Source organism: Pelmatolapia mariae, linkage group LG3_W (genome assembly GCF_036321145.2).
Source record: "Pelmatolapia mariae isolate MD_Pm_ZW linkage group LG3_W, Pm_UMD_F_2, whole genome shotgun sequence".
Classification (NCBI taxonomy): Eukaryota; Metazoa; Chordata; class Actinopteri; order Cichliformes; family Cichlidae; genus Pelmatolapia; species Pelmatolapia mariae.
In genome coordinates, this window is record NC_086229.1 from 91706934 (window position 1) to 91719617 (window position 12684).

At 39.3% G+C, this 12684-nt stretch overlaps 1 protein-coding gene across 3 annotated transcripts in view; it reads left to right on the forward strand.

Annotated features, from left to right (window-relative positions):
- The window catches only part of sorcs2 (sortilin-related VPS10 domain containing receptor 2), a 353182-nt gene that overhangs the window by 325163 nt on the left and 15335 nt on the right, over nucleotides 1–12684 (forward strand). For all 3 annotated transcript variants that reach the window (XM_063470278.1, XM_063470277.1, XM_063470279.1), the window contains exons 14-20: nucleotides 4143–4250; nucleotides 7693–7813; nucleotides 8010–8143; nucleotides 10133–10252; nucleotides 10401–10572; nucleotides 10653–10839; nucleotides 11239–11372. In XM_063470278.1, the coding sequence (XP_063326348.1) occupies nucleotides 4143–4250; nucleotides 7693–7813; nucleotides 8010–8143; nucleotides 10133–10252; nucleotides 10401–10572; nucleotides 10653–10839; nucleotides 11239–11372 (976 nt within the window). The remainder of the gene's footprint in view (nucleotides 1–4142; nucleotides 4251–7692; nucleotides 7814–8009; nucleotides 8144–10132; nucleotides 10253–10400; nucleotides 10573–10652; nucleotides 10840–11238; nucleotides 11373–12684) is intronic.

Here is a 12684-nt window from a genome sequence, read left to right on the forward strand (position 1 = left end):
AGGTAGTCATTAGTGGTAAAAACTGGAATATATTTTATTTAACTTCACATTATGGAAGTAATGTGTTTCTTTTAGGGGTAATGTATTCTTTTTATATTAAAGAGCTTTCAGTAAGTCTGTGGCTTGGTTTAACCTTTCACACACAGCAAGCAAAGATGACAAAAAAGTGTAGAATGGCAAGAAAAGGAAAAACATATTAGTAAACAAATATAGGTGGAAGACTGGGTAGGTTGTCAGTACTTGTATATTAAGAACTGTTCTTGACCTAAAATGCTTCTTCACAAAGTCCTCCAAATTTATACACTCCATACTATCTTTCCAAATCCTGAAAATATGACTTGTTCCCAGATTCTGTAGTGCCTTTGACTCTCCAAAATGATTACACCATGTTCCCATGCGGGGGTAAGATAGCTACAACTGTGTGCATCAAAGCCATGCCATTTCACAGCCACTTGAAGAGTGCATCTCGACTTTTATAAGTGACTGTACACACACACACTCCCTCAAATCATTTCCGATAATTCCCCAGCTCCTCATACACTCACTCAAACTTGAAGGAGTTTTTTTTTAACACTCTGTAGCTCTCACAAGGCATTCATATCAGCTAATTATGAAAAGGCAGCAGGCTGAAAAATGAGATGCCTCCCTAGCACACTGCCTGTATAGGAATGTTATGCACATTTAAGATTTATGACTGCTCTTGATTTTGATTTCTTTATAGCACTGAAGGAATGGCATAAAGGTCGGGGTTTGACATAAGAAGTAATTATAAGTTTGCCTAGCTAATCTCTCTGATTACAGTATTATCTCTACAACCAATGCTAATGACAACAACAGTCGCCTCAAGGCTTCTATATTGTAAGGTAGACCCTACAATAATATATACAGAGAAAAACCCAAATATCATATCACCCCCTATGAGCAAGCACTTTGGCAACAGTAGAAAGCAAAATTCCATTTTAACAGGAAGAAACCTCTGGTTACTAAAAGATGGAAATGAGATATAATTAGTTTGGTGAATGAGGGAGCAGAATTTTCACTTATTCGGGTAACTTCCAGGGTTAACCCTGGATTTTCTGTACAATGAAAGAGGTTTTCTTCTTACTGGGGTAAGGTGGTGGGGGTAACTTACACTGAGAGCCTATCCAGCTCTGGCATTAGTGGATTAGTGCAGTACTCTCACTCAACCATCCAGATCAACAGATATGGATGGTTGAGTGATTCCTAGAAGATCCTTCGGACCTCTGCCAGGAGAGTAGGAGGGTCTTTCTCCTTTCTACCCATTGTTTTTTTTATCAGCTTTGCTTCTTTGTCTCTGTGAGGTTAAGCCAGGCCACACAGATGTAATGAAAGCTCTTTATTATAAAAAGAATAAATCACCTCTAAAAGAAAAAAAAGGCATTATTGCTTAACGAGTCCATCATCAGTTGCCATCTGGTCAAAGTTTCCATGGTCTTTAGGGATCGTATTTATACGTATAGAAAGCTGACAAAAAGCAATTCATGCTATTTGCATATATCATATTTAGTTACTATGATAAGTACTGATCATGCAGGATGATGGCACTAAAACTGTCTAGTCACTGCGTTATGCCTCATTTTATGTAACTATGTGTTTTGTTAGATAACAATGTCTTTTTTCTTTCCTTGGTCAAATGAACCAAAGTCTAAAAGAGCCTTTAGCGCCTCATTTACGATTCACTCATCCATATCACTCATACCATTATTACTGATAAATGACAAAATCATTCCGGTGAAAGACTTTTAGGGTTTCAGCATGCCTCGAATTACCTGTGATCTGCTGTCTGATCACTTCGAAGGGCAAATGTTTTTATAGTTAATCCAAATGACCAAACTCAAAGGCAAGGAATTTGTACGAACCGTCCCCTTGGCAGTTTTATTCTGCTTTCTTGTTCTAAGCCAAGAACTCTCTTGGTGGTGCCCATTAGTGTCTTTGTCCTGTAGATAATAAAACTTGGACTGTCAGAAGTCTTTCATGATGTTGCGCTTGGTTGTACACGTCAGATGTTACAAGAAGTAGTGAGTAGAAATGAAAGTAACAGAGTCTGAGTGAAATTCATAGCCTGCTTACATTCACACCTCAGTACTCCTTGATTCATCAATTTTAAAGAATTAAAGTTGAAAGGCCCAAGACATCACTGATTCTGCCTTTGGAAAGTGGCTTCAAACACTGTTAGATTAGAGAACCCTTTGTTTGACGCATAAAAAGGCCTAGTAAGGCCTAGCTTTGATGGCTTTGTATATCCATCTGTTTTTCTTTCACAGTGCCTGTTTACCCAGTAATTATCTTATTGCAGTCCTTGTTAGGACATCGTTAAAACACACAGCCCGCAGAGCGAGCCACACACTGCTCGATTCAACATTGATCCGTCTCCATCACACAGTCACACTTATTCAGCACTGCTGCCACTGTTGACGGCAGGAGTTGTCGGCACCTTGAATAAAGCTGGGTAGATGGCTCTTTTTGTTTGCTTCACAAACCTCATTTTAGACAGGACTAAAGAAAACTTGAATAACAGACACTTCACTTTCACAAAAAGGGTCTCATTATGACTAAAAGCATAAAAAGCACTTAATTAGCAATGAATGCTGTATTTTGTCAATTTTCTATGTATAGACAACTTCAGTGATCCAACTTTGTTATGTATGTGCATTTTCGCACTACATAGTTTTACTTATAAAAAACAAATTACACAGTTCTTATACAAATTTTTACCAATGAATTTCCATGACTTTCAAATGATTTTTCATTTAACCTACTAAAATATCTGTTGTAAACATATATTTCATTCTGTTAAAAATTGAGTTTTTCTGTCCCACTGTCACCAAGAGTTTGCTTATAAGGAGGCGGGGAGGGAGTATCTATTATTGTAGGGTTTTTACAACATGGCATGCCTTGAGGCGACAGTTGTTGTCTATAACCCTATATAGATAAAATCGAATTGAAGTGAACATGAAGGAAATCAAAAGGTACACCCTCATCTCATATTAGCCAGTTTTAAATTGAACAGTTTTCTACTGCATAAGCTTTAGGGGGTTTTTTTTAAATCTAAAGTTCAAACTCCTCACTCATTGTTTGATTCAGTATCTTGTCTGGCAGCCATGGATTAAAGAACCAACCGTCTTACTAGCAGATGATCTGCTCTGCCTCCTAAGCTACAGCCACCCTATTTTCTCACTAAGATAATTCTGGTGAAAGACCATAGCTATGGAAAGCACCTAGCTGCTCCCATGTTTAGAATATCAAACATTTTGCAATCCACTTTTTGTATGCCTTGTGTTTCTTAAGCCATTCCAAAATTCTTGTCCAAGAGATTTCAGACATTATAAAATAAGCATTTTGTTGGCAAGAATGTGTGCAGTATCCAGTTATCCCACATAGAAAACATGTCAAGACTCTGCAAACAAAGTATTGTTTAACTAATATGAATGTTAGGTAGTCAATCATAACCATATTTCCATGGCTTTGCCAAAAAAATTTTGGGGTTACTTTCAAAAATAAATTACACATATCTTAGTTGTTTTATCTCAAAAGACAGTACTTTAATTCAGAAATGTTTTAACAGAGCTACATTTCAAATATAAAACAGTACATGTGTTCTGTATTGATTCTAACTGTAAATAAAATTTAATATCTGATAAATAATTTTATCCATATTGGAGTTGGTTTAAAAACCTAATAATTTCAGTGAGTCTTCCAGGCCCGTAAACAATGGCAAACAATAGCTACAAGCTAGCTATGAGCTGAAAAAGTTACCTTAAAGTCTGATAGCTTTTTGAACCAAACAGAGGGACAATGTGAGAAACTGTACTGAAAATAAACTGAAGTTACACCATGAAGTGGATACACCAGTTTTCTAGGATGCACTGGGTATTCAGCATTTAGCTAGTTATGCTAATCACGCAGGTTTTAGACAGACAGTGTAAAGGGCAACACAATCTAAATTCATTAAGTACCAAATGATAAGTCTAATGTTGATTTCCAGTCTTTTGATTGTTATTTAAGATTTCATTTGCTGACATCAGTGCAAAGCTCTTTTGTTATATCTGAAGACAGTTTCATGAGTCTCTGCTTCTTTTGCCAGTTACTGGTGATTCTGAACACTTCATCCTTTCCCACAGGTTCAGTATTGATGAAGGACGGACGTGGAACATTCACAACTTTACAAGCACCTCTGTGTTCGTCGATGGACTTCTGAGTGAGCCAGGAGATGAGACCCTGGTCATGACGTGAGTGAAAATTTCAGTTTCAGTGCTTCTGCCAGAATTATAAAACGCACTGTTCAGTTAAATTAACTGAAAATGGTCTGAAATTTTAGGTGCCTTAAAAAAAATACAAAAAAAAAATTTCATTTATGTAGCTGACAATATATTCTCTCTTATTCTATATATATACAGCATTGTGGAGAAGAATTTAAATACCTTACATCTCCTACAATTTACCTTTTATTGTACCCTTAACTCTTCCTGTACTCGTACACGTTTTTAATAAGTTGTCTGAAAGGTCTACCGGGTAATAGAGTACAGTTAAAGGAGCTCATTTTTCTTTTCCAATAAAGCAGTCCCCCTTTTTGGAGAGGGGCACCTAGTTTCTCTTCAGTTTCACATTAAAGCAGAGATTGATGGGAGGAGAGGACCCCTACATACTCACCTGCTGACATATTACTCCTATAGTCTGCTAAGTATTTGTGAACGCATGTGTTTCACTCCTGAGCAGGCTTAGACTAGTACAGCAGTACAGGCAGCTTAGTTAGCGTCTACAGTGCTGTGCATAAGTCTTGAGCCATAAGCCCTAATTTCTTTATATACAGCTTGAAAGACAGTATTATATGAACAAGGGTCGGATTCAGATTCGGATTTGCCACTCTCAGCCATATGGCCTATGGCTGCCTACTCATCCCAGTGAGCTAAACCAATGCCTAACAACCTTTACACTTTAACACAGCCTAATCACCTTCCTCTGTCTCACCATATCCCCTGCATCCTCATCTTTTACACTAACCCTCTGCTTGTCCTCCTTCACTAGGTCCATCGACCTCCTCTGTGATTGCTCTTATTTTCTTCTGCCTAGCAGCTTGATATACAGCATTATTTATCCAAACTCTTTACTATCTCATTATTTGACTCTCTAACATTGTCTTCAAAGCACTCAACCTGAGCCGTCTCTCTGATATACTAATTTCTAATACTGTCTATTTTGGTCTCTCCCAACAAAAATCTGAGCATCAGACTCGTATTAGTTGAAACTGTCCATCTTCACTACCTCTGCTCCTTGTATTGTCACTCTTTCTCATTCACATTGCTTCTTCTGACTTTCACTCCTCTTCTCTCCAAAGCATCCCTCCACCTTTCCAGGCTCTCCCACCTACTCCTCCCTACACAATCACAGTGTTAAATGTGAACATCTTTATCCACAAAGACTCCTGCCTGATCTAGCATCAACAGATTCATAGCTTCATGGTATCAGCTTCATCAATCTGTAATTACTATAACTCTTTTGTTCTTGAAAACTTGTACCACTACACTTCTTCTCGATTTCTTTGGCTTCTCACTCTATGACTACTGAATATCAACCGCAGGTAGCTTTAGGTGCAGATGTCAGGAGTTCATGTCTTTTTAGGCATAAAGTCTGTCTTCTCTTGCTTGCTCTCTCTCTTTCTCTCTCTCTTGCTCTCTCCAAATCTCTCCATCTCTAAGTTAGCAGGAGTGAGACTTGTCACATCATCTTAGACTCCAGACCTTGGCACACAGATAAGACTCACTTCTAGCTGTAATCTGCTGAGAAGGGCAAAGAGATTGTCACACACACGCACAGATACACGCGCAGGCACACACACATGAGGAGGAGAGGATCGAACATTCAAGCTCACTCACCATTATCAGAGATGTCAGGCACACAGCCTCTGGGCTGAGACACTCAGACGCACACATGCACACACACACATATATATATGTGCCGTCCAACTGACTCCAGCGAGATAGGGTCGGCGGCCAAGGAAGGGTGTTGAGGGCAGCTCATGTCTGATAGATTAGCCAGGGTCTATTTCCTTGCCACGGAGTTTCGATTTTTGATGGTGGAGGCTGCCATCCCGTAATGAAGTCTTTGAACAGTGACTTAGCACCAAGGGCAGGTGGGGAGTAGAGCTTGTCCACCACTCATACTAATAACAACCAGTCAAATATCAGGACAGCACAGAGGGGTTTCTACTGCACATACTGCTTTGTGAGATCATCAAATCACCTCATTCTGCTGCTTCTAAACCACTTGTAAGAAACATAATAGAAAACCACATCATTGGTTTAAATCTAATCACATTTTGCAACAAAACTCTCCTGAAAACAATGTACAAACATGTGTTTTCTCCTGCTTAGCTCTGTTTGTTTAACAAAGGGAGCTGTTAATGAGTTTTGATTTGTGTTCACTGAGCTGATTGGACTGTTGTTTGTCCACTAACAGAAGTGTTAATGCTCTGGAGCGCCCAATCAAGAGTAGACAAAGAAATAACTAAATTAACTCCACAGCTGGTGGGAATTAATGCACAAATAAAGCAATAAACATTTTTTTTGATAAAGTACACTGAAAGGTTTGCAGTGACCCAGCAAAATGTAGTTTACAAAATCTAGATAAGACACACGGATGGAAATGTTAAACATGCGTTCATCCACATTACTAAGGCAGGATCATCTCCTTGTCCTCCATAGGTGGTTTTCGGAATTTTGAAATAGGTGTATTGTGATCATAGACTGTATACAAAGATGGATGGTATGTAGCTACTTATTAGATTAAAGACTCAAGATAAGTATTTTTGGGCAGCTGCCGTGTCATTATTTTGGAGTCAGAGGTTACCATATTTGGTCAGGAGGGTGATCTTGTAAGCTATCAGCTAATATTAGCACAGATCCTGCTAATTGTTACTAAATAAGACTTAAAATTTTACCTTAGCAAAACTGAAATCCAAACTTTTTTGACAGTCTGTACCACACAGCATGGCATAATTTTAAATCAGATAATTGCTTTAAAAATCCTCCAAATTTGAGAAGCAGGATTATCCGTATTTGACCAAGTCAAACAAGTAAGAGCAAGGCGAACAACAGAGGTAAAAAGTGGAACATCAGCATATGTGAATCTGCAGCCCAGACATCTGTCACTACCTTTTAACGACGCTGGTAAAGACAGCATTAGTCGTGCTTGCGCGGCACTCCAACGAGGTGATTGCAAGCCAGCAACATATGTCAGAGTCACTGATTTGAGTCACATCAGTATGTTTAAAAATGTTCTAACAGACACACACAGATTAAACAGCTGAATTCAGGAATGGGAATATGGCGCATCACCTGTGATTTCCTGTAGAACACCACCATCTAGTGGAAAGGGTGGGGAACTGTGACTTTGCTAAAAGGCTTTATCACTTGAGCTACATTCCCAATAGAGATACAATCCATTTGTAAAGCTGCAAGATGGTTTAGGTAAAGATTATCTCAGTGTTGCCCCTTGCATCATACAGGGCATGAAGATTTGGATGCCACAATAATAATGCCACAATAATGCTGTGAAATAAATACTTACATTTTAAAACTGCCACTGTATGTTTTAGAAAAGTACATCTTGGGAATTACCAGTCTTAGAATAATGTGTGTGTGTGTGTGTGTGTGTGTGTGTGTTTTCTTGCAGTGTGTTTGGCCACATCAGCTATAGGTCAGACTGGGAGCTGGTGAAAGTGGACTTTAGGCAGTCTTTTCCCCGTCAGTGCACTGAGTCTGATTATGACTCCTGGCGGTTCACAGATCAGAAGGTAATGCACACGGACTCACACATAGATGCAGCACATTCACATGATTTAAGCTGTGTTGTAGATTCTAGATTTTTGAAGTTTCCAAGTGAAATGATCTATTTCTGAGGTCATGGCTCTCGAGCTGTGTTTGGTTGCATCAGATTGTACAAACATATAAGTGACTACAGAGTGTGCACATGGATTTTATCACCCTTAGGAGGAAAAGTGCATTATGGGCCAGGAGCGGACGTTCAGGAAGAGGAAGGACACTGCATTCTGCATAAAAGGAAAAAGCTACACATCAGCTCTGACCAACAAACCCTGCCAGTGTACTGAGAAAGACTACAACTGGTAAATACGCACTGAACTGGTTTCAGATTACATCATATTTCCTCTATTATTGTATCTGAAAGTAGAATGCATAACATGTGGAATCAAAAGCAAATGCAGGGCACGCAAAATTTCAAAATCCCTGGTAGCCCTTCGGGCAGGGACTCTTCAGTTTTTGGTAGCCCAAAAATAAATTTAAGTAGCCCGAATAAAAAAGAGAGCAATTTTTTGATTGATGTTTTGTTTTCTGTTTTGTTTCCTTTACAATATTATACATTAAAGTATAATATTGTAACGGAAACAAAACATTAATCAAAAAATTGTTGAAACACAAATTACAACATTGTATAAAAATTACAATCATCAACTCCAATACTTGGTTCTAATTGAACAGAAATTTCTATGAACTTGTAAGAACTGTAGAACAGGAATCAGTCTGTGTCAGATCCTGAATTTGAAATTTCCACTGAAGTCACGGGTAAGAGGCAAGTGGAACCAAGATCTAGGACATTTGCTTTTTGAATTTTGCAAAGACTGCTAAATTTTGCCAGTGGTAGTTCACTCCTTGCAACATAGTACGCTGTTATTAACTGATTTTTCAGGTTTATTTTTAGTATGTTAATTGCAATTGGTGTTTGTTCCGGGAAAGATATTGCAGACTGAGCAATAATGCATTTCTCATGGGTTCTAATGGGGGCCTTTCTTAAAATTACTGGTCCCAGTAACAAAGGTGCTTGTCGGCTCAAAAATCGAGGGAAAACCAACAACACACCCGGCAGAACATTATGTTATTTACACGGGTGCACATGAGTGGTCCGCATGTGCGCATTCACTGTCAAAATAAAAGACGCGCACCAGACAAGAAGTTGCAACGCGCGTTAGCGTCCATATAAAAGGCACTGTTTTTGTCCGCTAGAGTGGGATTTTCACGGCACATTCTGCACCACATCTCTGTGCGTTCATCATTTGTTTGAAGCCAGCTCACCTCCTGCAACCACTTTTCCGAGAATACGCGCTTCTTTTGTGGTTCGGACTCCTTCTGACATTTCTTTGGAGGTGGAGGAACACCAAAGTAATTGCTCAAAGGAGCTTCTTCGACATGTTTAAGAGTTCTAAACAAATGTCTGTCCTCCTCCAGAAAATCTTATGTACGCAAACACGCGTTGCAACTTCTTATCTTGTGCGCGTTTTTTATTTTGACAGCGAATGCGCACCTGCAGACCACTTATGTGCACCCCTGGTTATTATTTAGCTTGTCATATTGCAGCCACAGAAATTCTTTTGTCCATGAAACCATAAAGCTGCACTTTCTTTTTGCCTTATAGTCTGATTTGTCTTAACTTTTCCGTTTTGTGGTAAGCTTTTCTTTGGCTGTCACTTCTTCACCCTGACCTGTCTTATTTGGCTCAGCAGAACTAAAATATATATCCTGCTGCCTTTACACACGCACTCACATAACGCTCAGCGATTCTCTGCGCGATCAACCTCTCACATGTTTAAGCTTGCTGCGGGAGATTTCACTTGTCATGTTTGCATAGTAAGCTAACGATTGATAAGATGATGTCAGAGGAAGTGGTGCACAAATTATCGTCACTCACCAATCAGTACTGTCGCTCTCTATACACAGTTCGCGCGATTGCAAAGTGAAAGCAAAAAACAAGCGCAAATTCTGGCTCACCGATGACAATGACATAATTACCCAGCTACATTTCCGAAAGAATGCAAAAGCCTTGACATATATTTTTCCTTCCTATGATAGCCCGACGGGCAGGGCAGAGATAGATTTTGGTAGCCCGACTGGAAAAATCGCTAGCCCCGGGACGTCGGGCTAGCGATTTTGCGAGCCCTGAAATGTATTTTTTATAAACGCAAATAAAGGACACTGTGCAGACTACTTCATGCTGTGTTATCTTTGAGGCCTTTACTTTTTCAAGTATGTGCTCAGACCAGCATAACTTTCTTGCTTAGTGAACAGTTATTAATTTTTATGATGCTGAAATGTCTTTGTAGTGATTATGGATTCGAGCGATCACACATGGAAACTGACCGCTGCTTCGCTGACTTCTGGTATGATCCAGATTCACCACCCGAAGACTGCCACCTAGGACAGACCTACATGTCCAGCACTGGGTCTGTTCTTGTTGATTTTACATTTTCTCCAACCCAGCTCCGGCTCTGTCTCAAGTTCACACCTACCAGCATTGTTATTCACTCTCTAATCTTGCTTTCAGTAAGAGTGCACGCCTGACTTCACACTCTGTCCTCTGCTGTGTTTCAGCTACAGAAAGATGATAACTAACTCATGTGAAGGGGAGCCAGACAAGCAGCAGAGCTCTAAAAAGCACAGCTGCCCCCTGCTCGCCCCTAAAGGATTACGAGTTGGCATAAAAGGGCAGTTGCTGGCTGTGGCACCTGGGGATGACATCACATTCACTGTCCACCAGGAGCAGGTAGGACAAAAGTTGTTTTCTTTTTGCTTTTTCCTCATTTATTCAGTTTCAGTTTGTTGAACATTATCTTTCTTTAACAGGGTGACACCAGCAGCACCAAGTATCAGGTGGATCTTGGTGATGGGGTACGGGCAATTTACCAGAACCTGACCGTGACTGATGAACCCATCCAGCACCGTTATGAAAATCCAGGCATTTACAAGGTCAAAGTGAAGGCTGAGAATATGGCTGGACACGATGAGGCTACCATGTACATCCAGGTCACAGGTTGGGTTTCCCAGTGAACTTCCTTGTGTTTTAATTAGATAGCCTCTAAAATTTATTTTCTTTCTTGGAGGTGGAGTTTTTGCTGATGTCTCATCACTGAAGCTCACACTGCCTGTCACAAACATCCATACTCATTTGTCCTGAATTTCTATTAATACCTAGCAGGGAAAAAAACGTGATGAAATCATCTTTTGCCAGTTGGTTCACTCCTCTCAGATTTGTCTAGCTTTCCCAAATATGCTGGAGACAGTTCTGAATCTCACTTCATTTTTCACTTCTTATTTGTCAGGTAGAAATGTTCTAATTCTACTGACACTAACTTTAATATTTAACATGGTAGCTGAGGCCTGTAGAGTCTGACCTTTTCTTATTATTTAAATAGAATTTCATTTCTTGTAGCCCCTCTACAGGAAGTACACCTAGAAGTGGTTCCCATTGCTGGGAGAAACCATGAGGTCAATCTCACTGCTACTGTCCTTCCCAGTGAGGCCAACCTGACTGTCTTTTACTGGTGGATAGGAGACAGCATGCAGGTAAAGGAAAAACTTCAATTGTCATTAATTTATAAATTCATTTCTAACTGTACAATCAGTGGAATTCCATTAAAATTGCATTAGTTCAGCTAAGTAACTAAGGATTGAATGCAGAGTGGTGTACAAACAGAAAAGTGAAAGGTGGTGATTAAGAGGAAGAAACAGTGTGTCATGAGAAGCACTCCCCAGCACTCTAGGCCTGGTGCAGGAAACTAAGGGCCCTAACTGTAATCTTCATCAAAAAAAGAAATCTCTAAGACTGATATTAAGATGCAAACTGAGAGCTGGTTCCATAGAAGAGGGACCTGAAAGCTGAAGGCTCTGCCTCCCATTCTACGTTTAAATACCGTAGCAACAACAAAAAACCCAGCAAACAATAATAAACAATAGCAGCAGCAGACAACAGGGTACCTAAGCCAAGTTGCTATATAATGAGAATCACCCTATAGCTGTCAGCGATCATGCTCCTGTATCTTTAACACTAATGCACAAGAATAATACTACGCCAAGTAAAAACTGGAGATTTAATACATCACTGCTTAAAGATGAAGACTTTATTAAATATTTTAAAAAAGAGTGGACTTCATATCTAGACTTTAATGACACTCCCGGAACATCAGCTTCGGTTTTATGGGAAGCAGGGAAAGCTGTGATGAGAGGTAAAATAATTTCTTTCTCATCACATAAAAAGAAAAAGGAAAACAAAAATATTCAGGAATTAGAAAAAACCATCAAATCACTAGAAGAAGCCTACGCGTCCCACCAAGATCAGGAAACACTGAACAAAATACGCAAAACAAAACTAGAATTAAATGAGATAATTGATAAAAAAAACAAAATTCTTAGTACAAAGACTACGCTTACAAAATTATGAACATAGTAATAAATCCGGTCAATTTCTAGCAAACCAGCTAAAAATAAATAAAGAAAAAACAACTATATGTGCTGTTCAAGATTCATCTGGGAACACAGTATATGACCCGAAACAAATAAACAACATTTTCAGGGATTTCTATAAAACGTTGTATTCACCACAAATAAACCCATCTAAAAAGGAAATTGATCAATTTTTAGACAACATAACTCTCCCAAAATTATTAGACTCTCAAGCAATGGCACTGGATTCGCCACTGACATCAGGTGAACTCCAGGAAGCCCTGATAAATATGCCCAATAATAAGGCTCCAGGCCCAGACGGCTTTCCTGCAGAATTCTACAAAGAATTCTGGACAATTCTAGCACCAGTTTTTTACAGAACGTTGTTGGAAATCAAAGAAAATGGCAGACTTCCATCAAATATGAATTCTGCAAA